The following is a 27502-nucleotide window of genomic DNA, read 5'->3' on the forward strand; positions in this document are numbered from 1 at the left end:
CAGAGTCCTGGATGCTAAGAACCATAAAGAATGCAAAGCCAGGTTTCTGATCAGGAGCTCTTGGATGTGAACGTCAGGGCTTCAGGGTGCTGGATTGTAAAGAAAGAGTGGAGAGTTAGCCAGATGGAGATGAGGGAGGAAGGCCATCCTAGCTGAACTGCAAAAGCAATGAATGGCATGGAGGGACCAGCACATTCCCAGGTAGGGCAAAGTCTGCTGTAGCTGGACACAGGGGGCGTGTGTTTTTATTTTATTTTATTTTATTTTATTTATTTATTTATTTTGAGACAGAGCCTCAAGCTGTCATTCTGGGTAGAGTGCCATGGCATCACAACTCACAGCAACCTCCGTGTGTTTTAAAAAGATCACTCTGGTAGCTCCACGGAGCATTAGTCTTGAAGCTGGAGCTAAGGGGAGGTTTGGGTCCTTGGTGAGTAGGGCACATTTTAGGTGCAACATGTACAGGTTTAATCAAGCAAGGGCTTGATAGAAGGCTTCATCCCATCCCTGCTCCAATTAAATCAAACCACACATGCACAAATAGAGACTCAGACACATTCCGACAGAAAATAGCCTCTGGGGTATTCAAAACCCCCAGTGTACAGCCACCGGCAGGTCCAGGCCAGCCTGAAAGTCCAGGTGCTGGTTCCTTCCTGAATCACGCCCACGGGTAAGAAGGGGAGGGGCCCGCTGGCGCCCTAGGGGTGGGCCCTGCGCCCAGCTCAGCTCGGCGGCCCGGAGGCGCCGGTGGGCGGGGCCTTCCCGCCGGGCAGGGTCAGTAACGGCGCCAGGCCACGCCCCTCGGGGGAGGGCGGGGCGCGAGCTAGAGCGTGAGCAGGGCCGGAGCCAGCCTGGTAGCCCGCCTAGCCAAGAGCAGCTAGCGGAGCGCCTGGGTGGCGGTGGCGGCTGCGGTGCGATGGCTCCCGCCGCCGACCGGAAGGGCTACTGGGGCCCCACGACCTCCACGCTGGACTGGTGCGAGGAGAACTACGCCGTGACCTGGTACATCGCCGAGTTCTGTGAGTGCGGCCTGAGGCAGGGAGGGAGCGGAGGGAGGGCGCGGGTCTGAGGAGAGACGCCGGGTGAGGAAGGCAAAGGGCGAACCTGGCCGCGAGGATAGGCAGCAGGCCCGACCCGGGGAGCCGGCGTGGGGCGTTCTGGGCCGGGGGGAAGCTGAGGGAAGTGGACGGGGAGTCCCGTGTTCGAGTGAGGAGTGCCGGGGTTTGGGCAGGATGAAGGGGGACCATCGGGTTGGGGGGCGGAAGAGAAGTTGGGAGCTCCTGCTGGACCTGAGGAAAACCTGAGGAGCGGGGCTGGGAATGGGGATTCCTCCCTGAGGGGCGAAGTCGGGGCGGGCCGCGGGAGAAGTCGGGAGAGTGGAGGACTCTTCCTATTGAATGAGGGACCGGGACACCTGCTCTGCTGTTGCTGCCACCACCTTAGCCAGAAGGGGACAATCCCTCGATTCATCCTAACACAAATCTGTGAAAATTTTAAGGTCTTTTCCTCCTCTGTTCTTATTAGTCCTCCTCCCACTTCCAGGGAACAGTTTTTACCAGTCTGAGATCCAAACACCCCTCCTCCTCCTCCCCCAAGCTATCATCAAGTACCGGAGATCATCCGCTCTCTGAGTACGGCTGTTCAGCTATGGTCTTGTACTAGAAGTATAATAGAAGGAAGAGCGCTCTAGTCTGTACCTTCCTGTTCCCAAGAGCAGAGGGGACCCACGTCCTTCCTCCCCTGTGTCCTATCTGACCACCTAGAAGTTAGGGGGCATCTGAGGACACTACTTCCACTGAATGCACCTTCTGAAGACTTAAGAGCATTTCTCTAGCTGCTGCTCTGTCAGGCACTGCTGACCAGACCCCAGTTGTTCTGTATGTGTTTGTCTGTTTTCCTAGATGATTTTTCTTGCCAGGCTGGGAGAAATCTGCCACTTTTTCTGTTGTTTGCGTTCAATCCCACTTTCAGGTACCTGCTTCTGGCAAAGTACAGAGAATTATTCTTTGGCTAGCTATTACTGCCTGCTTTTAATTGGATCTACTTCTCAGGATATGAAGTAAAATTTTTCTTAGCTCACCTTTTCATTGTTGAGTCCTGCTCCCAGGCACGTGTGTTTGGCTTTATAGGAAAGAGACAAGCATTTCATGCCAGATGATCCTACGTTATTCTGTTCCAGTAATTGGCTAAGATAAGTTAAAAAAGAAAACGGAAGACGTTTTGCAGTTTTCAGGACTTTAGTATATATACCCTTCCCTTGAGACCATGATTTAGGCTGAGTGTCACTTTTCCTGAACTACTAGTTGAAATTAATAATTTTTACACGATAATAAAGATACATGGGCAAAGGGCTTGTTTTTTTTTTTTTTTTTGAGACAGAGTCTCACTATATCGCCCTTGGTAGAATGCCATGGGGTCACAGCTCACAGCAACCTCAAACTCTCTGGCTTAAGCCATTCTCTTGCCTCAGCCTCCCAAGTAGCTGGCACAACAGGCGCCCACCACAATGCCCAGCCATTTTTTTGTTGCAGTTGTTGTTTAGCTGGCCCAGGCCGGGCTTGAACCTGCCACCCTCAGTGTATGTGGCCAGCGCCGTAACCACTGTGCTTCGGGTGTTGAGCCAAGGACTTGTTTATAGTGTAATCACTTGGCAGCACGGATGTTGACAAAGGACATGTTTTACCCAGTTTGTTGTTAAAGCACTTTGAGAAGCCCATGCCTGGTCCAGAGGATGAGGGCCACTTGTGGGAACAGACTTTAAACCTTGCTGTCTGAGCTATAAATGTGTATGGAAAAGGGGAACTTAAGAGTCTTCAAACATTGGATGGACTCTTACCTAGAACAGTTAACTTTTGTAGTGCTTTTTAGAATCTGGAATTAGGGCCTATGAGCAGAAATTAAATGGAAAGATTTTGCTTCAACATAAAGAAAAACTTTCTAACCAATGATATAGTCATGAAACAGTTTGGCCTGGATGATAGAAGACTTTTTTTTGTTTTGGCCGAGGCTGGGTTTGAACCCACCACCTCCAGCATATGGGGCCCGTGGCCTACTCCTTTGAACCACTTTTTTTTTTTTTTCAACAAAGCAAAAGCAAAGATGAGGGCATTCTGTCACTGAAAGTTTTAAAGCAGACATTGCTCAAGTAACTCATGTGAATATTTTAGGAGGAAATAATTGTTTAGTAGAGAAAAAGGGCTGGCCTTAGCTGGCCTTTAGTTCCCTTGAAGCTTCCTGTGTCTACATAGATAATAATGACTCTTAGTTTAGAGCCAAGGTTTGGGATTAGAATCAAAAGAAAAAAACTAACGTCATGTGGGCTATGAAAGAGCAAGATACTAGTGTTGTGGCAGATAACTCTGAGAAATGGGAAATGGCTTTAGTTTTCAGTGTGCTCTGAAGAGGAAACTTAGTAGACTGCAGGGAGGGATATGACATAGGAATCTAAGGAGTATCAAGAAAAAGATGAGTGAATATTGGCAGCCCTTTGCACATGTACCTTGGGAGAAAGTACTCATATCTTGGAGTAAGAGAATTTAATCTTTGAAAAATATGCTGATTAATAATATGTTTAAAATATGTATTCATGGCTTGGTGCCCGTAGCACAGTGGTTACTGCGCTAGCCACATTTACCAAGGGTGGTGGGTTTGAACCCGGCCCAGGCCAGCTAAACAACTGCAGTAAAAAAAATAGCTGGGCGTTGTGACGGGCGCCTGTAGTCCCAGCTACTTGAGAGGCTGAGGCAAGAGAATTGCTTAAGCCCAAGAGTTTGCTGTGAGCTGTGACGCCACGGCTCTTTACCCAGGGCACATGAGACTCTGTCTCAAAAAAAAAAAAAAAAATGTGTTCAGATCAAATGCAGTTTTATCACTAGTATTTACATTGACGATAATATATATTGATGACAATATTAAGGATAGTAATGCTATTAATAGCTATTATCTATTATCTATTAAGTACTCACTCTGGGCCACATTTTGCTAATCACTTCATGTCTTCGTTTAGTGTATCTTTTTTTGTGTATGTGTGTGAGACAGTCTCACTCTGTTGCTCACCCTAGAGAGCAGTGGCAGCAGCGTCACAGTGATCCTCCTGCCTCAACCTCCCAAGTAGTTGGGACTATAGGTGCGTGCCACCATGGCCAGCTAATTTTTTCTATTTTTTAGTAGAGATAGTTTTACTGTATTGAGGCTGGTCATGAACTCCTGAGCCCAAGTGATCCTCTTGCCGTGGCCTCCCAGAGTGCTAGGATTATATGTGGGTTATTACGAAAGTTTTGAGATACACAAAACATGGACGGAAACAAATGAAGCCCTCCCAGCAACACTGATAAGCCCAGCAACTTGAAACTTGCACAGGTGAATCAGAAAGGATGCTGTCAACTGTGTTTCTTGGAAGTGAAATAATGGACCATAACGCCATCTGTTTCAAAACTTTTATGGTAACCTGAGCCACCATGCCTGGTAATACTATCTCTTTTGATCTTTACAATTATTTCAAAGAGAAGGTATTATTATCCCCATTTCAAAGATTAAGAAATTGAAGCTTTAAGAAATAACTTACCTTAGGTTGCAATAAGTAGTGAGAGATAAGTTTTCAAGTTGAGGTCTGATTCTAAAGCTACCATACCATCTTATCTCCTAATCATTACTCCTATCACATATTCATTGTTTTGCCCCTGCGTTCATGAAATACTATATTATCACAAAGGACAAATTCAATAACTGTTCAGTTTATTGCACTATCTTTCAACTGTCTTTCAGCCTTCGGGTATATACCTTTTGGGTCACAATGAAAAGATTGGGGAATTACATGTTCAGACAAGGCAGTGGTTCTCAGTCACTTTCAGCTCTTGAAAAACTCTTTTTAGCATCTCTCAAGATCAGTTCATATTCCTTTCCTTTTTTTAGTGCCATAGCATCATAGCTCACAGAAACGTTAAACTCTTGGGCTCAAGTGATCCTCTTGCTTTAGCCTTCTGAGTCGCTGAGACTACAGGCATGTGCCACAATGCCTGGCTAGTGCTTTTTCTATTTTTAGTAGAGCCAGGGTCTCACTCTTGCTGAGGCTGGTCTTAAACTCCTCAAGCTGTCCACAAGCTCAAGCAGTCCACTTGCCTTAGCCTCCCAGATTGCTAGAATTACAGGTGTGAGCCACAGCACCTGACCTCAGCTCAAATTTTGGTAAGGACCAGGGGAAAAGCGCCTGACCCCAGCTCAAATTTTGGTAAAGACCAGGGTCTCTCTTGAGTTGTGAAATAATAAGCTACTTCCTGCCAGAAGTTATTGGTAGAGGCAGTCCTTGTTTTGCATGATAGGGTGGGATCATACAATGACCTTGAGAATTAAAACCAGGTAAAGTGATCCTAATAATCAATGGGAAAAGTTATATTGTAATCAATGGAAAAAGACTTGTGTGTAATCTTTAAAAATTTTTGTCAAACCTTGTAAACTCTCTTACTCTTGGTTGTAAATATATAGAGAAAATTTAAAAAGTAAAGCATTATTTAGTACACTGTGATTTAAACATTATAAACATTGAGAATTAAAAGCATTTTATTTCTTTGTAAAATAACTTACCAGTAGTTTGAACAGTGCTTGTCTTTTCATCATATAATTTATAATATGGAATGAATATTTCTTCTATTGTTCGAGAATCCTTTCTAAAGCTTCCAAACTGCATCCTTTGCAGTGAAATAGCTCCAAAAATTCCTTTAATTCAGAGGGTTTTTTGCTAGTATCATTTCTTCTGGGACATCTTCATCTTTTTTTTTTCCCCATAGCCACTTTGTTCATTTATGTCAGTACATTTTTCTTCATTTAATTTCAATAAATATATGTAGGCTGCATATTTATAGTCTCTTGAATGATGGCAGTGTCAGTATTCTCATTGTCAGCTTTCTTATATAACTCCTGGGTTTGATTGAAATTTTACTTCCAACATTATCACTTTTTATTTCTCTGCATCCCTTTCATCATTGTTGCCCAGTTCCCTCCTATTATTCATTTTATAAAATAGCACGTAATTTTATCACCAGGAGACAAGGAGGCAACTCAGCTACATGCTTTCCTTTCTGTATAGGAACTGAATGATAGATGCCCTGATCAACAGATTTTAAAAGAAGTCTCTTGGTTGGCCATGGATTATGATGTACTTTTATTATTTACATAGTGATTTATGGACTTAATATCTAGCAGTGAAGTTTATACTATATTCAGCTTCTCACACTTATATACAATGGTAACCAAAATTTGTTTTGTTTTGTTTGAGACAGAGTCTCACTCTGTCAGCCTGGGTAGAGTGCTAAAGTGTCATCATAGATCACAGCAACTTCAACCTCCCAGGTTTAAGTGATCCTCTTGCTTTAGCCTCCCAAGTAGCTGGGACTACAGACATGTATCACTATGCCCAGCTGATTTTTTCTGTTTTTAGTAGAGATTGGGTCTCACTCTTGCTCAGGCTGGTCTTGAACTTCTGAGCTCAAGCGGTCCACCTGTGTTTGCCTCCCAGCGTGCTAGGATTACAGGTGTAAACTACCACACCAGGCTTGTTTACTGAAATTTGAATTATGTTGTAGGGGATTGGCGCTATTTAACTAAATTAAATAGTTAAAAATTTACCACTTATGTGGTAAGTGGAATTTGAACTATTAGAACTCTGCAAAGTGAAGACTACTGATGTATTTCTAAACCTCAGAACATTCCTCTTAAGGAATGTTTCGTGTTACCCCATTTTACAGAGGAGGAAGCTGAGTCTTAAGTAAGCAGCTCAGCATCAAACAGCTTTTACATGGCAGAAATGGTATTCAAATTTAGGTCTGACAATTCTTTCTGCCAAGGTAGAAAGTCTACAGGAAGTGGAGCTTCAGGTGCCATTGATTTAATGGAAAAAATATTACCAAAAGGGAGGTAGAAGGAAATTCTAAGCTTTAATTATGGCCTCAAAGAGGAATTAAAAAATTCCAGTTAAAAATTATTCACAATGTTTCATTTATCCAGCAAATATTTACTGAGTACTTATTTTCTCATTGACTTAGACTATAAAAAAAGAAGAAAGATAACCTCTGTATTCAAAGTAGCTGAGAGGCCTGTAGTGGTTCAAACAGATGTGTACAAACAGGCACATTCCTACTTTCTTTTCTTTTCTTTTTTTTTAATTTCCTGAGACAGAGCCTCAAGCTGTCGCCCTGAGTAGAGTACTGTGGCATCACAGCTTACAGCAACCTCCAACTCCTGGGCTTAAGCGATTCTCTTGCCTCAGCCTCCCAAGTAGCTGGGACTACAGGCACCCACCACAACACCCAGCTATTTTTTGGTTGTAGTTGTCATCGTTTGGCAGGCCCAGTCTGGATTCAAACCTGCCACCTCTGGTGTATGTGACTGGCACCTTAGCCACTTGAGTTACAGGTGCTGAGCCCACATTCCTACTTTCAAGTGTAATGCATTTCTAAAAATGTATTTGATAGAAGAATATCCAAGAACTGATAAATAAACTGAGGGAAGGTTTATTTATCAGAAAGGTAAGAAATATTTGAAAATTCTTCATCATGGTTAGGAGGAGGTAACCCAATTGGTAAGACTTTCATAGATGGGAATAATGAATGGGTAACTTCTGCTATGACTGTCTAGCCATCTCTATTTTGTTCTTGAGCTAGGATGATCCAAACTAGGTATTGTCCCTTCTCATGGGTTTCCTGCTTCCCTGCCCATCCTACTTATAGGGGCTAGGCAACTTCACTTAGGTGGGGAAAAGGGGGTCTTTCTTTCCTTGCCACTGTAGCACAAGAGAGTCTTTAACCAGCTGCTTCTGCTGTGCACAGATGCCACAAAAGGCATCTTTGATGGCTTTCTTTTCCTCAGTCTTTGTACCATCCTCCTTGAATAGTAGCCTCAAGTGAGTACCTGTCAGGCTTCTTTTAGTCCTGGGACTCTGTGGGCTGGCAGTGGTGACATAGTTGTTACCTTAAGTAAGATAGTCCTTTTCCCTGAGGGTTATTGACAGGCAAACAGCACTGCCTCCAGCTGTAGCTCAAAAATATAAGTTAACTGAAGAATGAAGGCCAAATGAAAGGCCAAATTCAGTGTACAACAGGTTTAGGTTTAATGTAACTATGATATGTTTTTGTCTATGGTTCTTGGCTCACAACTCCCATAGCTCTTGTTAATAATCTTTTGTTATAATGTTGGGGCACTTTACGCCTGAGAAGCAGGCCTCAGGAAACAGAATCTTGCTCTCTGACCTTCTCTTGCCCTCCTATTACCTTCCCAAGCTAGGACTCTAATTGTGAATCCTAAGACCCCTCATTTCAGAGAGGGTCCTACCCCTACCCCGGAGGAAGGAATGTTGCACAGACACCAGAAAAATCTGAACAAACAGGTCTTGCTGGTTTTCTCTAATGAGTCTTAGAACCTACCCTTTGTCCAATCACATTTCAGCATCGTTGTCCATGCTTCAAACATACCTATCCAATGAAGTCTTCATAAAAGGCCCAAGAGGCCAGGATTTGGAGAGCTTTTAAATAGCTAACAGGAAGGTGAGCAAGAACTCATCTACTTGCCAGAAGGATAGTGCATACCAACTCCATGGGGAAGGAAGCTCTTGCCTCCCAGACTTTTCATATCTTACCCTGTATATCTCTTCCTCTGGCTTTTTATTTATATTCTTTAAAATACAAAACATTCCAATACAAAGAATGATAAAAGTCTGAGATAATGCATATGCTAATTACCCGGATCTAATTGCTATATGTTATATATATATATAAAAACATTGCTGTGTACCCCATGAATACGTACAATTGTTTGTCAGTTAAAAATAATTAAATAGGGCGGCGCCTATGGCTCAGTCGGTAAGGTGCCGGCCCCATATACCAAGGGTGGAGGGTTCAAACCCAGCCCCGGCCAAACTGTAACCAAAAAATAGCCGGGCGTTGTGGCGGGCGCCTGTAGTCCCAGCTACTTGGGAGGCTGAGGCAAGAGAATCGCTTAAGCCCAGGAGTTGGAGGTTGCTGTGAGCTGTGTGAGGCCACGGCACTCTACCAAGGGCCATAAAGTGAGACTCGGTCTCTACCAAAAAAAAAAAAAAAAATTAAATAAATACAATTTTAAAAAATCCTTTATAATAAATTTAGTAAATTTAAGTGTTTTCCTGAGTCTATGAGCCATTCCAGCAAATTAATTGAAATTAATTAAAAGGAGGGGGTTGTGGAAACTCAACTTGAAGCCAATTAGTCAGATGTTCCAGAAGCGCAGATTTGTAACTGGTGTCTGAAGGAGGGGGGCAGTCTTGGGGACTGATCTAAACCTGTCTCCAGGAGATAGTGTTGGAATTGAACTGGAGGGCACTCAACCAGGGTCTACTGCTGAACTGGTTGCTTGCTTGGTGTGTGGGGAGAAATTCTCACACATTTGGTCACAGAAGTCTTCTGTGATGATTGTTGTGTCAAAAGAGTAGAGGAAAAGTGCAGTTTGAGTTAGTTTTTTCATGAACAGTATTCAAGTCAGAGACGTCAGTAAATTATTTTATATGCTGTGATGGACATGTGTATGTGATATGTTGGAATGCAAGGAAAGGGTGCTTATTAAAAACTTAAAACATAGATACGTTTGTGAAGGCTATGTAACATTAGTGCTGTGAGAACTGCCATACCTGCTATTTATTTATTTATTTATTTTTAATTGTGAAAAAATACATATGACAAATTTATCATCTTAACCATTTTTAAGTGTACATATAATTTGGTTGTGAAGTACACTCACATTGGTGTGTAGTCAGTCTCCAGAACTCTTCATCTTGCAAAAATGAAACTCTGTGTCCATTAACTCCCAATTCTTGCCTCCTCTCAGCCCCTGGCAGCTACCTATCTGCTTTCTGTCTTTATGACTTTGACTACTCTTAAGTATCTCATATAAGTGGAATTATACAGTATTTGTCTTTTTGCGACTATCTTATCTCATTTAATATAATGTCCTCAAGGTTCATCTATGTGGTAGCATGTATCAGAGTTTCCTTCCTTTTTAAGGCTGTGTAAAATTTCATTGTATGTATATACTACATTTTCTTTATTCTTGTATTACTTGGGTTGCTTCTTTTTGGCTATTGTGAATAATGCTGCTGTGAACATGGGTATGCAAATGTTTTCAAGCCTCCAAAGTGAAATTGCTGATAACATGTGGTAACATAGCTATTTTAATCTTTTCATCATAAAGATGCCTTTTATTATTTTCTTTCATGGCTCCATGAATTTACTATTATTCTTTCATAAATTCTAATTTATTACTACTACACAAATTATAATTGTTAATGTACTTTATCCCTTTTTTAATTAATCAAAGACACATGTAATGTCCATCAGATGAGATCTAGACCCTGTCACCACACGGTTAGATATAATCCATGTAAAATATAATCACTAATTACCTTAATGTATTGATATAAAAAAGAAAACAAAAATATTTTTATATTTTAAAAATATTTTATATTTATATTGTGGATAAATGTGATTTTTTGAATATTGAAAATAGCCAACAGAAATAATAATAGCTAACATTTATGGGGCTTAATATGCAAAGTTCTATGTATGTATTATCTAATAAGAATCTTTATTATAATCTCTGCAGCAACTCTTTTATTTTTTTAAACTTAATTCAAATTAATATGACGGTACAATATTTAGGTTACATTGTTTTCACTTCCAGGGCAAAGTTCCATTTGTAGAAGAGCCCCTCATCTAGGGAGCGTGTTATATACCCTCACTTTAGGTAACATTCTGCCTCATGCCCTCCCTTGCTTCTGCCCTACGTCCTCCCCCCTCCCATCTCCCACTTTTCTCTATCCCCAAATTGGACTATAATCGTGTTTTATTGTTCTTAGGAACATGTAATTGTTTATATATTGATTTCATATTAGTGTGGAGTACATTGGATATTCATCTTTCCATTGTTGCAGTACTTTACTAAGAATAATGTATTTCAACTCCATCCAGGTAAATGTAAAAGATGTAAAGTCTCCATCTTTTTAATGGCTGCATAATATTCCATGGTATACATATACTACAGTTTATTGACCCATTCATGGGTTGATGGGCACTGAGGTTGCTTCCACAACTTGGCTATTATGAATTGAGCTGCAGCAACTCTTTTACATTAGGTTCTGTTAGTAGTACTATATAGTATAGATGTGAAAATTTAGGGCAAAGTGAGATTAAATAACTTGTTCAAAGTTTTCCACTTTGCAAGTGGCAAGTGGAAGATTTGAATTCATATAGTCTGACTTCAGAGTGCATTCTCTCCTGTCTTTACTTTTTACTTTTATAATTAGTTTTTGGAGATATAATTTACTTGTAACAAAATGCATCTGTTTTAAGTGTATTGTTTGAAAAGCTTTGACCAGTGTATGTACCTGCATAACCACCATCTCAGTCAAGATGTAGATTATTTCTATCATCCTAAAAGTGCTCTGTAACCTAGCAGAGCACTAATTTGTAACCATATGTTATATTGCTTATTCTCTGAGGTAGGTACTATTATATTCTTAATTTTACAGTTAAAGACGTTGAAGTTTAGGAAGGTTAAGTAATTTGCACAAAATCACAGTAGGCAAGGCCGCAAGTGACCCAAGGGCCATTCAGTTACAAAGCTATGTGCTTAACTATGGTACTGTCCTGCCTCCTTCAATTACCACTTTTTTAGACTCCAGTGAGTCCAGGGACCTCAGGATGGGAATTGAGGATCTAACCTTCTCATTTCATAAATAAGAAAAAAGACCTTGAGAAGTGATCTGCCCAAGATAACATTGCAAATTAGTGGTGAAGCCTAGGCTTGAATCGACATTCAGTAGTTTCCTAGTCTGGGAAATGATGGAGCTGAAGAAGGGGATGATGTCAGAGTTGTTAATGAGGTACCAGATCACAGGACTTCCCTTGGACAAAAAGAGCCTCTAATGAACTATTTTATTATGATTAAGAAATGCCTAACACCTACAGAGTGCTTTATAGCAGGCTCCTTGGACTTTAATGTGCACATGAATTACCTAGCAATCTTGTTAAACACATATTTTGGTCCAGAAGATCTGCAATGTGGCCCTAAAGTTTGCATTTCTTAGTAGCTTTCAGGTGATTACAATGCTGCTGGTCTGGATACTAGGAGAAGCACAGCTTTAAGTTCACCTAGCACTTTTACATCTTTTCTCCTGTGAGGTATAGGTGTTATCCTTGTTGTATGTAAGGAAACCAAGTTCAAAAGGATAAGCAATTTGTTCAGGATCATGGGACTAGTAATGGACCTTAGGTTTCTAACTTAGAAAACCAAGTTAGGTGTTGATTCCCCTGCACAGTAATAGTAGGTTAAAAATACCGCATGTGAAGGAAACCTTAAAAATGATCATTCTGGGTAATGGGCTAAGTTAAACTTTTTCATTTCAGAAACTGTTTTTATTCTTATTTGCTCCTTATAATTTCTCAAGCTTAAACCAAGCCACCTGTTAGATTCAAGTCTGTAGTTACCAAGTCATTTATTTGTATCAGTTTCTATAAAATAAGAATACTGATATTTGATAGGGCTATGAGATTTAATTGGCATGATACATGTGAAAGCACACAGTGAAGTGCCTGACATACATTCAGTGCTCAATAAATATTAGTTGAATTGGAATCTAGTCAAAGTAAGTTAAAAGAACAAACCTATGCTTTATTATAGTTACATAGTTAGGACCTCCTCATCTGTTATGATTAGTTTTATGTGAGAAGTTGGCTATGCCATAATATCTGATTATTTAATGAAACACTAATCTGAGTGTTGCTATGAAGCTATTTTGTAGCTGTGGTTACCATCTCCAAACAATTAACTTTAAGTAAGGATGATTATCTCAATAATGTGGGTAGGCCTCATCCATTGAGTTGAAAGGCCTGAAGAGCAAAACAGGTTTCTGGGAGAAAATTTCATTGGATAAGTATGATGGAAGCATGGACAACTGTGTAGAAATGTGATTGGGCAAAAAGGGACAAAGTGGGAACACCAGGAAGTATTTTCTGTTCAGATTCTTCTAGGCCTGTCTGCAGCATTCCTTCCTTCAGAGTATGGGGCAGGAACCTTTTGAAATGGGGGGTTTGTGACCTACAATGAAACAGAATAGATCAGAGAATTTCTTTATGGCCAGCTCCAAGACAAAAAAGGTAAAGAATAGAGTATATTTTTGGTTTCCTGAATCTGCCTTGGGGAAAAATAACTAGGGTTATGGGAGCTATATTGCCCACACTTCCTTAGCTGGCTGCCACAAATTTTGATATGTTTTGTTTTTACTTTTCCTGTGATTTTGCCTATAACCTGTGGGCCATTTATAAACGTGTTGTCTAATTTCCAAATATTGGGGATTTGCAAGCCTTCATTTTAATTTCATTGTGTTAAGAGAACATACTTTTTATTTAATTAAAATTCTTTTAAATTTTATTGGCTTGTCTTATAATTCTTCATTTAGTCTATCTTGGTAAATCTTCCACATGTACTTCAATATGTGTCCTACTGCTTATGCATGTAGTATTGCAATGGGTTGAATGTTTGTGACTTCCTAAAATTCGTATGTTGAAACCCTAATCCCAATATGATGGTATGTGGAGGTAGGACCTTTGGGAGGAAATTAGATCATGAGGATGGAGCCCTCATGAATGAGATTAGTGCCCTTATAAGAAGAGGCTAGATACCAGCTAGTGTTCTTTTCACCATTTGAGTGTACCATGAGAAGTTAGCAACCTATAACTCAGAATAGCGCCCTTAGAAAATTCAACTGTGCCAGTGATTTTCAACCAGTGTGCCGTGGTGTGCTGTGAAAAATTTTAAACATCATTAATTAAATTATTTTTGAAAAGTTCAGAGCACAGTAAGTATATTCTTTTTTTTTACTCTTTTTTTTGATCAACATAATTTAAGTGTGCTGTGAAAGTTTACCTATGGGTTCAAGTGTGCCATGAGATAAAAAAAAAAAAAAGTTGAAAAACACTGAACTGTGCTAAGATACTGATCTCTGACTTTCAGCTTACAGAGTTGTGAGAAATAAATTTCCATTATTTATAAGCTGGCCCATCTATGGTGATTTGTTATAGTAACCTGAACTGACTAAGCCAAATATTCTATAAATGTCAAGTGAAATTGATTGATGATGTTGTTCAAGTCTTCTGCATATTTGCTGATTTTCTGTCTACTTCTGTTAGTTATTACAAAGAGTGTTGGAATCACCAATGATAATAGTAAAATTTTCTATATCTCCTTTCCATTCTTATTTTATATGTTTTGACATGGCATTTTTAGGACTATTAAAAAAAGAGCAGAAGGAAGAGTATACTTACTGTGCTTTGAAATTCTTTGGAAAATAATTATCTTTAAAATTTTTTGCAGCACACCTAAGATTCTTGGCATACTGGTTGAAAATCAGTGCTTTAGGGATCACAATATACCTTAGCTTTTCACAGACCACTTCATGAAAACGATAGAACTTGCACAAATTGTGTAGGTTCATATCTTACCTATCTTGTTTTTTATGGTAGAGTTATATGTATTATATCTATATATGTTATAAACCTCAAAATATTGATATGCTAAAAGTAAACAAGATATCAGTAAATTAAAAGGAAAAAGGTAAAATAGTTATCTTTTGGAGTTTACCATTTCCAGTGTTCTTCACTGTCTGAAGACTTAAATTTCCCTCTGACATCATTTCCTTTCAGCAAGTTGATCGTGTATCTATACTTTCATTACATTTTTAAAAACTTTGTCATTATTCAAATTTCTTTTTTCTGCCTCATTATCTCTCTCCTATTCTTTGGCTCTAATAACAGATATTGTTGCAGTGCTTGATATAATCTGACAGGTTCATTAGAATCTGTTTATTTTATAAAAGTCTTTTTTTCTCTGTGCATATGCATGTTAGGTAGTTTTGATTGATCTGCTTTCAAATTCACTTACTCTTTTTTTTTTTTTATTTCCAATTGTCTGTTAGGTCCCTCTAATCAATAATTTGATTGAGATATTTTTCAGTTTTAGAATTTCCACTTCATTCTCTTCTTTATCATTTCTAATTTTTCTAAAGATTTCCTAACTTTTCATTATTGTTAGCATATTTTATTTTATTGAGGGTAATTATAACAGCCTTTTTAAAATCCTTTCTGCTTTTTCTAACATCTGGGTGATCTTGGGATAAGTCTTTTTTTTTTTTTTTTTTTTGTAGAGACAGAGTGTCACTTTATGGCCCTCGGTAGAGTGCCGTGGCATCACACAGCTCACAGCAACCTCCAACTCCAGGGCTTAAGCGATTGTCTTGCCTCAGCCTCCAGAGTAGCTGGGACTACAGGCACCTGCCACAACGCCCAGCTATTTTTTGTTTGTAGTTCAGCCGGGGCCGGGTTTGAACCCGCCACCCTCGGTATATGGGGCTGGTGCCTTACTGACTGAGCCACAGGCGCCGCCCTGGAATAAGTCTTTATTCTTCTTTTTCTTTCCCTTTTTTTTTTTATAATACAGGGTATACCTCTGTTGCTTTGTGCATGGCATGATCATAACTCACTGTAGTTTTGAAGTTTAGGGTGAAGTGATCCTCCTGCCTCAGCCTCCCAAGTAGCTGAAACAGCAGGGGTGTGCTATCATACCTGGCTGATTTTTCCTATTTTTTGTAAAGATAGGCTCTTGCTATGTTGCCCAGACTGGTCTTGACTCTTCCCCTTAGATGATCCTCTCTTCTTGGCCTCCCAAAAGTGCTAGGATTATAGGTATGAGCCACTGTGCTCAGCATGAAACGCTTTTCTCTTGAGAATGTGTTTCATTTTCCTGGTTCTTCGTATGTTAGGTAATTTTAGACTTTATTCTAGACTTAAAGAATTTTAAATTGTAGAAATCTGGTATCTTTTCTTCTAATGAATGTTTCTGTTGTTTTAATTGGCAGTTAGTTATTTTGACTGACTCAATTTGAATTATAAACTGTTTCTTGGCCACCAACTTTTTGTCTTTAATTGAACTTCTTTCCATCTCTTATATTCATGTGTGGTTCATGTTTTAATCAGATATATGAGCAGATAGAATTTGGAGATCCTTTTTCTATCTTGCTCCTGTTTAGGATTCTCCCTTTTAGGATTCTTCCATTTTCTTCAGTGGCCATGTTTTTATCTGGTTTTGGTTTTCTGGTTTCTCAGACCAGAAAGCCTATGATGTTATTTTTCATAGCTTCTTGTATGGGCTGCATCAACTATACTTGGCCCAATGCTAAAAGCTGTGAAAATGGGGACTTATTTTGTACCATTTGTACCATTCCCTTTCTTCAAATGTGTACTCCCCACTAGAGTCTGTCTGCTTCTCTTTTACTCTCCAGTGCTTCCAGGTGGCCATATTATTATGGACTTTATTATTATTTTTTTCCTGAGGAGGAATTAGCCAGTAGGATCTCATTCTGTCATTACTGGAAGTAGAAGTGCATTTGGTCCTTTTTTGTATGTTCATTTGTCTCCATTATATTCATGTTTTCCTTAGATTTTTGAGCATAGTTCTAAAATTTTTGCCAACTTCATCATCATCGTCATCTTTACATTATTTCTTTTGACTGACTTTCTTGTTTTTTTTTTTCTTAGAAATAGAGTCTCATTTTGTTGCCAGATTAGGGTGCCATGGCCTTAGCCTATCTTATAGCAACCTCAAATTCCTGGATTCAAGCACTCTTCCTGCCTCAGCCTCCCAGGCATATACCTGTAGCTAGGACTACAGGTATATGCCAGCACACCTGGCTAATTTTTCTATTTTATTTTATTTATTTCATTATTAATTTAATTTTATTTTTTTTGGAGACAGTCTCACTCTGTGCTCTGGAGAGAGTGCCATGGCATCTTAAGTCACAGCAATCTCAAACTCTTTGGCTCCAGTGACCCTCTTGCCTCAGCCTTGAGTAGCTGGGACTACAGGCATGCACCTCAATGGCCAACTACTTTTTTTTTTTTTTTTTTGCATTTTTTTGGCAGGGGCTGGGTTTGAACCCTCCACCTCCGGCATATGGGGCTGGCGCCCTACTCCTACTCCACCTGCCAACTACTGTTTTTCTATTTTTAGTAGAGATGGGGGTCTCAATCTTGCTCAGGCTGGTCTCAAATTCCTAAACTCAAGTAATCCACTCATCTCAGCTTCCAGGAGTGCTAGGATTACAGGTGTAAGCTACTGCGCCCAGCATAATTTTTCTATTTTAGTAGAGACAGAGTCTCGCTTTACTCAGGCTGGTCTTGAACTCCTGAACTCAAGGGATCTTCCTGCCTCAACCACTTAGAATGCTAGAATTATAGGCATGAGCCACCATGCTCGGCCTGATTTTCTTGGTTTTAAATGTGTTTAGCAACTTTTGTTTGGATGCCAGACAGTGTAATATTGTTGAATTGACTAGATTTTGTTGTCTTTCAAAGAGTGTTGGCCAGCAGTTAGACTTTTGATCAGCTAGTCCTTTTAAGTCTTGTTTAAAAGCATATTTTGAGAGTGTGTACAGAGTTGTCTTTACTCTTTTGCTAGTTTTGTTTCATTATTAAAACTTTCTGTGATCTCTACTAAACACTGTAAGTTTTCAAGTGATCTCTGTTCTTTTTGGTCACAACTTAAAGATCTCCAGCCCCGTGTCTTTTGGTAGTTGTTCCACTTACACCCCTATTGTAATTTTTTTTCTCCTAGTAGTTCTTTTCTCAGCTTAGTAGAGTCTCATTCTGTGAAGCTTAGTATTTAGCAGGAGACTCAAGGATTCCTTGAGGATTTTTGGAGATCTTTTTCTGTATAGCCACCTCCTTTGATATTTTGTCCTATGAATCTCAACTGTCTCAGTCTTTCTAAAGTTTAATCTCTGTCTCTAATTTAGAGAGACTGTTGTGCTATGCTTGGATTCATTTTCCTTGCACCTAAGACTGCAAAGTACCTCTTCTAGAAAGCTGAGGTAGTCACAGAGTGTAAACCTCGCTTGTTTTTCTGTTTTCAGGGAAGACATTTTTGTATTGCCTAGTTGTTCAGTGTCTGAAAAGAGTTTTTTTCCCCTCCATAAAATTTGCTCTCTTTTCTACTAGTTAACCATGAGAGAAAGTTCAGTACCAGTTACTCTATTGTGGTTGCAAGTAAAAGTCCTTCCAATTGTGATGTTAAAATCTGTAACCCTACTTATTTGGGGAGAGGGGAGTATAGGAAGGTTGTTTCATCTATCAAACATTAAGTTGGATATGTTAAAATCTTCTCCTATGTTGGTGGATTTGTTTATTTTCCCCATATTACTCTGTTAATTATTTCTTTAAGTATTTTGAGGTTACGCAATTAGGTGCAAATATTGTTAGAATTATAATACCTTCCTGATGAATTGGATATGTATTTTTCAATTACTTTTTGTTTTAAAGTTATTTTTGTCTTACAATAGCTATAACAGCTTTTTTCTGTAGTATTTATATATTATGTTTCTAAATTCTTTTACTTTCAACTTTATCTTATTTCAAGTGCTTATAAATAAAATATTTTTTATTCATCCTTGTATCTTTTGTACTTAGCTTAGTGGCTGTCATTTATTGAGCAAAGAATATATGTTTTAGGAATCATTTAATTATAAAATATATTAGGGAATGATACAAGTAAACCCAGTGTATGCTAAGAACTGAAGGAAGATAAAGGTGATACATTCAACAAATATTTATTGAGTATATGCTGTATGGTAAGCACTTAATTTAAGGGTACCCAGGATTTGTTTAACTTGTTTTAATTAGGTATGGTTAGATACACAGACACTATTATGAAGTTTTTATGCTCATAGTTTCCTAAGATAGGAAACACCCTGCAGGGACACATGGAGAAGCACCAAGAGGGAGTGAGTCTAAATGTGGGCAAATGCCTTTATTATGATTTCTGTGGAAAGAAACAGATAAAGATTTCTAAGTAGGGTTGGCTAGTTTGGGTGATTTTTAGGGAAGCCAATGACATATGGGCTATCTCTAGTTGTCTGGTACCTGGGCCTTGTAGTGATTAGGACAGGGGAATAGTGGCCTGGAATATCAAAAGCTTGATAAACAAAGTCATTGAGTGCATGGGCACTGGATTGCTTGGTTTTCAAATGAAAGGCTCACTCCTTTGCTACCAAGGTAGCCATGGGAGGAACAGTCACACCAAGGTCATCAAGACCCAGATATCTAAGCATCAAATACAGAGACCAGAAAACATGATTATTATAACACTGCTCTAGGTGTTTGTGATATGGTAGTGAAGAAAGCAAGACCACTATTGTCATGAGCTTACATTCTAATGAAGGGAGATGACAAATAAATAAGCAAGTATGTAAGTGATTTCTTTCTTTCTTTTTTTTTTTTTTTGGAGACAAGAGTCTCACTATGTTGCCCTCAGTGGAGTGCTATGGCACCATAGCTCACAACAACCTCAAACTCTTGGTCTTAAGTGATTCTCTTGCCTCAGACTCCCACGTAGCTGGGACTATAGGCGCCCACCACAACGCCTGGCTATTTTCAGAGCACCCCGTGCTCAGGCTGGTGCTGAACCTGTGAGCTCAGGCAATCCACTGCCTTGGCCTCCTAGAGTGCTAGGATTACAGGCATGAACCACTGTGCCCAGCCTGTAAGTGATTTCTAATTGTGATTAATGCTATGAAGAAATAAAATAAGGTAACGCTACATATGACAGAAAATGGCCAGAGGACTTCTTTTGATAGGATAATTAGGGAAGGCTTCTCTGAGTTGATGGCCAAGTAAGTCAGATAAGCCCTGAAGAATTAGAAAGAACATGTGGTAATCTGGGGTAATGATGTTCCAGGCAGTACTGCAATGGCCCTGAGGCTCTAATGGATTTAATTTTTCTAGGAACATTAAGAAGATTAGTGTTGTTGGAATGGTGGGCAAGAAAGAGAGTAGATATTGATAGAAAAGGTATGTAGGGGTTAATTGTGTTGCCTCAGCCCATAGTAAAGATTTGGCTTTTATTTGTAATGGAAAGTCTTCGGATGATTTTAACCAGGGGAGTAGATCTTTTTATTTTTATACTCAGTTCAGAACGGGTGAGGTACAAATACTACTTACAGTGTAACATTTGGGAGATATAGTAACATTCTACAATTATAGGACTAAAAAAGGAAGATGTTATTAAATTGGGAAAGTTTTCATGAAACAAATGGCTAAGGAGGATCATAGTGGGAGACCAGGATTGCTGAAGAATAAGGATGAAATTTTAAAGGAGAGGAATCCAACCCAGTAGTTCTGTGTTCAAGTATCATGACTTTTTAAGTAGAAGAATTTACTATGAAGAATAATATATAGGTAAAATTTTATATTTAAGAATAGTGAGTAAGTGATGATAATAATTACTTCACTAGGAAATATAAAAACAAGGTGGGTGAAAAACAGATTCTAAAGTGCCCCAGTGATCCTCACCTCTTGGTATCCATATCCTGTATAACTCCCTCCTATTGTGTGTAGGCAAAATTTATGACTTGCTGCTAACCAACAGAGTATGGCAAAGATATACATGATTATGTGTGTGATGACATTACATAAGATTGTAGCACCCATTTGCTGAAGTCTCTCACTCCCTTTCTGGCTTTGGAGAAGCAATCTGTCATGTGTAGGCTACCTATTTTGGTGGTGCCATACTTGAAGGAACTAAGGGCAGCCTCTAGGGGATAAGGGCATCCTCTATCCAAAAGCTAGCTAGAAACTGAATTCTGCTAATGGCAGAATTGAACTGAATTGGAGGACTCCCAACTGGTATCCACTGCAGATTTGATTGCTTGCTTGTTATGTCGGAAGTCTATGTTGGAAGTCTATGTTTAAGTGTTGATAACTGTCGTGTGGAGTGAGATAGGAAATAGGAAAAAGCAAGTTGAGTGCTGTTTTTTAATGTAAGTATAATTGCCAGAACTATATAATTTGCTTCCCTCTTCAGAATTATGAGTAGAGACAACCATTTTATTTCTTCTGTTTTCTTCCTTTTCCTTTGTTTTATCAGCATGATGTGGTAGGAGGAACACAGCTTGTTGTTAAAGAAACATGACTTATAATTAAATCCAGATATTCCCATTTAGGAGCTATACAACACTGAGCAAGTTTCTTAATCTCATTGAGTCTCAAGTTTTCTGATTATGTAAAATAAGGATAACTTGCAGCTCATAAGGTGATATTTCATATTAAAAGAGATTATGTAAATGAAGTCACTAGTATGGTTCTAGGCATAAAAACTCAATAGATGTTAGTACCCTTCTGCTTTATTCTTTCTTTTCTTATCTGACTTGTGTGTGCGGTTATTTTTACTTGCATTCTCTTTATATTTTAAAAATAAAGTAAAATCCAAGTTTTAAAGTAATGCATTCAGTATTTAGATCAAAATTTAATAGGAAAGAATGTAGAAATATTCCAGTTATTTGTGTGTAGGGGGTGGATGGCATTGCTGTTTGAGTTGGATCACAGAAAAACCTCTGTTTGCTACCATGGCACACCAATCCTATTTTCTCTGGTTTAAAGCAGTTTTTTTCAGACCTTTAAAATCTAACACTTGGAATACTTGAAAAACTATCTTGTTCCAATAGAACTTAGCCCAAAGAGTTTTGGTGGAGCTAGCCCAGTTCATTTGAAAGATTTGAAAATTTAAAATAATTTTTAAAACTTGCATTTTATAACTTGCACTTTAATTTTTTCCTTACTGCTTAGTCATTTTATTAAATATTACTTAAGAATTTAAGTTAAGTTAAATAAATTTATAAACATATTTTACTTAATGTATTCTTTTAGAATTAACATTTAGTTGCTTACACTGTTGAAGAATGAAGTACTGCTAATCATAAACAACTAATTATACATTTTCCAAAAGCATTCCACAACTCAAATAGCTTTCATGTTTGCATAATATATCTCAATTTAATTACTTGTTTTCACTATTCATATTGACCTGAAGGCTGACTGAAGAAATGAATTTTTGTTTCATTTTCCAAAAACCTGTTTGAAATATATTTGAAATTACTAGGAGGTTAATTTTTTTCATTTTGTAATTCATTATGTAATTTTTTTCATTATGTAATTCAATAAATTTCTTTTTCTTTTTTTTTTTTTTGAGACAGAGTCTCAAGCTGCTGCCCTGGGTAGTGTGCCATAGCATCATCATAGCTCACAGTAACCTCAAATTCTTGGGCTCAAGCAATCTGCTTGCCTCATTTTTTCTTTTCTTCTTTTTTTTAGTACAGATGGGGTGATTTTATCTTTCTAATTGAAAGAGAATAAAATCATCTGTCAGATATTTAACTATTTTACTTTAAAATTCTGAATTATTAATAATTATTATGATAAAATAACCAAATGTTTTATGTAATTTTTTTCATTTTGTGGATTTTTAAACCAAAAATTAAATACAACATTTAATCCTACTCAACATAAGAAAAGATTATAAAGTGGATAGAAAACAGATTTTATAATCAATATTCTTATATTTGAATCTTGACTTTTACCAGTTGTGTAGTCTTATATGTTGTCTTATATATTAAGACAAATTGCTTCATTTTGATTTTCACTTTCCATATTTGTCCAATTAGATGGAAATACTTCTTAAGTTTGTTCTGAGGATCAAATTAGACAAAGTAGTGACTTCATATACCCTAAAGTACCATGGGAATTTTGGTTAGTGGCTTTCTTAAGAATTTATAACATTGGGCGGCGCCTGTGGCTCAAGGAGTAGGGCGCCAGTCCCATATGCTGGAGGTGGCGGGTTCAAACCCAGCCCCGGCCAAAAAAAAAAAAAAAAAAAGAAGAAGAATTTATAACATGAGGAGGACCCCCCTGGGCAATTGAAGCAGCTTCAAAAATACACTACTAGGACCTGATCAAACTAAAAAGCTTCTGCACAGCCAAGAACATAGTAAGTAAAGTAAGCAAACAGCCCTCAGAATGGGAGAAGATATTTGCAGGTTATGTCTCCAACAAAGGTTTAATAACCAGAATCCACAGAGAACTCAAACATATAAGCAAGAAAAGAACAAGTGATCCCTGGGCGGCGCCTGTGGCTCAGTCGGTAAGGCGCCGGCCCCATATACCGAGGGTGAAGGGTTCAAACCCGGCCCTGGCCAAACTGCAACCAAAAAATAGCCAGGCGTTGTGGCGGGCGCCTGTAGTCCCAGCTACTCAGGAGGCTGAGGCAAGAGAATCGCTTAAGCCCTGGAGTTGGAGGTTGCTGTGAGCTGTGTGAGGCCACGGCACTCTACCGAGGGCCATAAAGTGAGACTCTGTCTCTACAAAAAAAAAAAAAAAAAAAGAACAAGTGATCCCATTGCAGGCTGGGCAAGGGACTTGAAGAGAAACTTCTCTGAAGAAGACAGGCGCACAGCCAACAGACATATGAAAAAATGCTCATCATCTTTAATCATCAGAGAAATGCAAATCAAAACTACTTTAAGATATCATCTAACTCCAGTAAGATTAGCTCATATCACAAAATCCCAAGAGCAGAGATGTTGGCATGGATGTGGAGAAAAGGGAACACTTCTACACTGCTGGTGGGAATGCAAATTAATACATTCCTTTTGGAAAAATGTTTGGAGAACACTTAAAGATCTAAAAATAGATCTGCCATTCAATCTTATAATTCCTCTACTAGGTATATACCCAGAAGACCAAAAATCACATCATAACAAAGATATTTGTACTAGAATGTTTATTGCAGCCCAATTCATAATTGCTAAGTCATGGAAAAAGCCCAAGTGCCCATCGATCCACGAATGGATTAATAAATTGTGGTATATGTACACCATGGAATATTATGCAGCCTTAAAGAAAGATGGAGACTTTACCTCTTTCATGTTTACATGGATGGAGCTGGAACATATTCTTCTTAGTAAAGTATCTCAAGAATGGAAGAAAAAGTATCCAATATACTCAGCCCTACTATGAAACTAATTTATGGCTTTCACATGAAAGCTATAACCCAGTTATAACATAAGCATATGGGGAAAGGGGTAAGGGAGGGAAGGGAGGGGGAAGGTGGGCGGAGGGAGGGTGATTGGTGGGATTATACCTGCGGTGCATCTTACAAGGGTATATGTGAAACTTAGTAAATGTAGAATGTAAATGTCTTAACACAACAACTAAGAAAATGCCAGGAAGGCTATGTTAACCAGTGTGATGAAAATGTTTCAAACAGTCTATAAATCCAGTGTATGGTGCCCCATGATCACATTAATGTACACAGCTATGATTTAATAATAATAAAAAAAGAATTTATAACATTAGATAATAGAATTAATTCAGTTACCTTCTTTTTTTTGGCTGGGGCCATGTTTGAACCTGCCACCTCCGGTATATGGGGCCGGTGCCCTACTCCTTTGAGTCACAGGCGCCGCCCCAGTTACCTTCTTTTTTTATTCATGAACTGAAAAGTTATTCATTTTTCTGCTTTAAAATATTTGACTTTTTCACTAAAACTGTATACCTAACACAGTGCCTTAACTCCATAATAGGTACTCAGACAGTTGCAGAGTGAAGGAATGAATACGTTCAACCTCTTGGCATGAGCATTGTATACTACTATTAAAAAACTAAGTTACCAGTTTAATAAATAGAAACATACAACTACCTTTTGACTTTGTTTCAATAAGTTAGGATATAGAGGTATCATGTACCGTCTCAATAAATAACTACTGCAGAGGTTGCTCAAGGCTACCCTGCACTTAAGGTTAGCCTGCCTCTTACAAGCTTGTACTTAAATTCGTGTCATGCCTGTTTCCTTCGAGTGGCAATCACGACCAAGGCCATAGGAGCTGTGACAGCATTCATTGCTATACATATTGAAATTATAATATGATTCTAAATTTATTTTAAATATTAAATGGAAATATATGTGTATGAAGAGTACTAATGGTATTATGGAGAGCTTACAGATTATTTTGATTATATATCTGTTATCTAAATTTTTCAAATGGGCATATAATGTTTTTATATTCATGGGAACAATGGCCATTTTTAGTGCTAGAAAATCATTTATAGTTATTAAGATTACTTTCTAGGGGCGGCGCCTGTGGCTCAAAGGGGCAGGGCGCCGGCCCCATATGCCGGAGGTGGGTTCAAACCCAGCCCCAGCCAGAAACTGCAAAAAAAGAAAAAATTACTTTCTACAGTCTCTGATACCAAATGATGTTTCATGTGTGCTACTATCTGCCCCACTTGTCTTTTTCTTCTTTATCTATAGAACAGCTTTCCCTGGATGCCTCAGCTTCAACTTTATACTGCCTTCTAATATAAGTATCCAAAAGAGTATTGTTTTTGTTTGACTCGTAATTCTAATTTTTCAGACAAAGAATCTGTGATTAGTATCAGATTAAACTGAGGAAATATGGAAGAGCTTATAACTTGCTGCCTACTTCAGTAGGAGATAAGGAACAAACTCTTTAAAAGAAGCGAGACAGTTTGAGTCTCTAAGAAGAGATTCTACTCCTAGAAATTCATCCTATGAACTTAATAAAATATATGAACAAAGAATTATGTTCAAGGATATTCTAGGGGTTGAATCATGTCTCTCCAAAGTTCATGTTCGCCTGAAACCTCAGAATGTGACTTTTTAAATAAGATATTTGCAGATATGATCAAAGATCTTTAGATTAAATCATACTGGAATTAGAGCAGTCTCTACATACAATGACTGGTATCCTTATAAGAAGAAAACAGTGATGTAGAGAGAAGAAGGCAATGTGAAGATGGAGGCAGAGATTAAAGTAATGTATTTCTTTCTTTCTTTCTCTCTCCTTTTTTGAGACAGAATCTTACTCTGTCACCCTGGATAGAGTGCCATGGCATCTTAGCTCACAGCAATCTCAAACTCTTAGGCTTGAGCAAGAGTAGCCTCAGCCTCCTAAGTAGCTAGCACCTGGCTAGTTTTTCTATTATTTTATTTATTTATTTATTTATTTATTTATGCAATCTCACTCTGTCACCCTGGGTAGAGTGCCCAGTGTCATAGCTCACAGCCCCTCAAACTCCTGGGCTCTAGTGATCCTCTTGCCTCAGCCTCCCAAGTAGCTGGGACTGTAGGTGTCCACCATGACTCATGGCTAATTTTTCTATTTTTGGTAGAGATAGGGTCTCATTCTTGCTCAGTCTGGTCTCAAACTCCTGAGCGCAAGCAATCCACTTGCCTTGGCCTCCCAGAGTGCTAGGATTACAGGTGTGAGCCACCACGCCCAGCCTAGAGTAATGTATTTAGAAACCAAGGAATGCCAAGGATTGCTGAAAACCACTTGAAACTAAGAGGGGAATTCTGGGAAGTTGGCTGACTAGTAGTCAACCCTCAGAGGCTCCTGACCAGAGGGAGAAAAACTGGACAGAATCAGACTCTATCAAGCCAAAGGTGGGGAGCTCAGCCAAGAAAGAAGTTCAGCAACCTGTGACTCTAAGGAAGAGGATTCAAGATAACAAATTACAGGTACAAAGCTTATCAACTAGAGGATGGGAGACCCCTCCCCCAAGCAGGAGACCTGCTGTGGGCTCTCTGTCAGCAGGGAACAACAGACCTCCCATTTTACCTTACTGGAGAGAGCCAATAAACACTGGGTCTCTTTCTCCAGGACACCACCTAGACACCACCCCACCAGGCATAAAATTGAACAAATATTTTCCCCCAGAATTCCAAACTCCCAGCCCAACCTTACCCTCTTACATGGTGCTCTGAAGTTCTGCAGAGTGTTTGGTTTCTTCTTGAGAGATCTGGGCATATTGTGGACCACTGAACATAAGAATGGAATCTGTGACTAGTAGGGAAGAAAGAGGGTTTGGGAAGAAAGGGACACTTGGGGAGGAGGATCAGTTCCCTGGTTATGACTTTGCCTGGCCAGTGGTGGTGTTGGCCCTCGGTTTGGGCAGTGTCAGGTAGGAGGGGGTGCAGAACCCCTGGCTCTGATGGTGCCTGTAAGTGGGAGAGTGGTGCCAGCAAGCCTCTGCTTGCTGGGTGTGGGCCAAGCCTGAGGGCAAGGGTGTGGTCCCCTGACCCCAGCTGAGCCATTAAGCCTCCCCGTGTGGACTGAGACCTGCGTGGGGTGGGGGGGCATGGCCCTCTGATTCCAACAGAGCTGCGAGCAGAGGGTTTCCAGCTGTGGACTGAAATTTGTGGGCAGGGGTGTAGTCCCCTGACTCCAACTGGGCTAGCGAGTAGAGAAGTGGACATCACTGTGGACTGAGTCTGGCGGTCAGGGACGTGGACCCCTGGCTCCAGTTGTGCTGTTGGAGACCCTTGAATCCCTCTCTCTTGAGCAGGGTTTGTACTGCCCGAGAACTTGTGTCTGAGGCTGTCCCCCTGGGGACACTCTAAGGTTAACCTTCGAAGTGCTGCAGCAGAAAAGAACTGAATGGTTGGGGCAGGGCACCACAGCTGTCTGTATCTCTCCACAGCCAAGATTTAAACCTAATACTGTGGCTTCTTAGGATAGGATAGAGGTTGGCTAATTTTAAAACAGAGCCAGCTTGTGCTATCTCACCAAGTAGGTCCTCAGAGT

The 27502-nt window shown here is 39.3% G+C and overlaps 1 protein-coding gene across 1 annotated transcript in view; it reads left to right on the forward strand.

Annotated features, from left to right (window-relative positions):
- The first annotated feature begins 815 nt into the window (after positions 1 to 815).
- Positions 816 to 27502, forward strand: part of ACER3 (alkaline ceramidase 3) — a 157407-nt gene continuing 130720 nt past the window's right edge. Inside the window, exon 1 of the mRNA XM_053560471.1 lies at positions 816 to 1019. Within this exon, the coding sequence (XP_053416446.1) occupies positions 917 to 1019 (103 nt within the window). The 5' untranslated portion in view covers positions 816 to 916. The remainder of the gene's footprint in view (positions 1020 to 27502) is intronic.

The sequence above is a fragment of the Nycticebus coucang genome, chromosome 14, assembly GCF_027406575.1.
Source record: "Nycticebus coucang isolate mNycCou1 chromosome 14, mNycCou1.pri, whole genome shotgun sequence".
Taxonomy (NCBI): domain Eukaryota; kingdom Metazoa; phylum Chordata; class Mammalia; order Primates; family Lorisidae; genus Nycticebus; species Nycticebus coucang.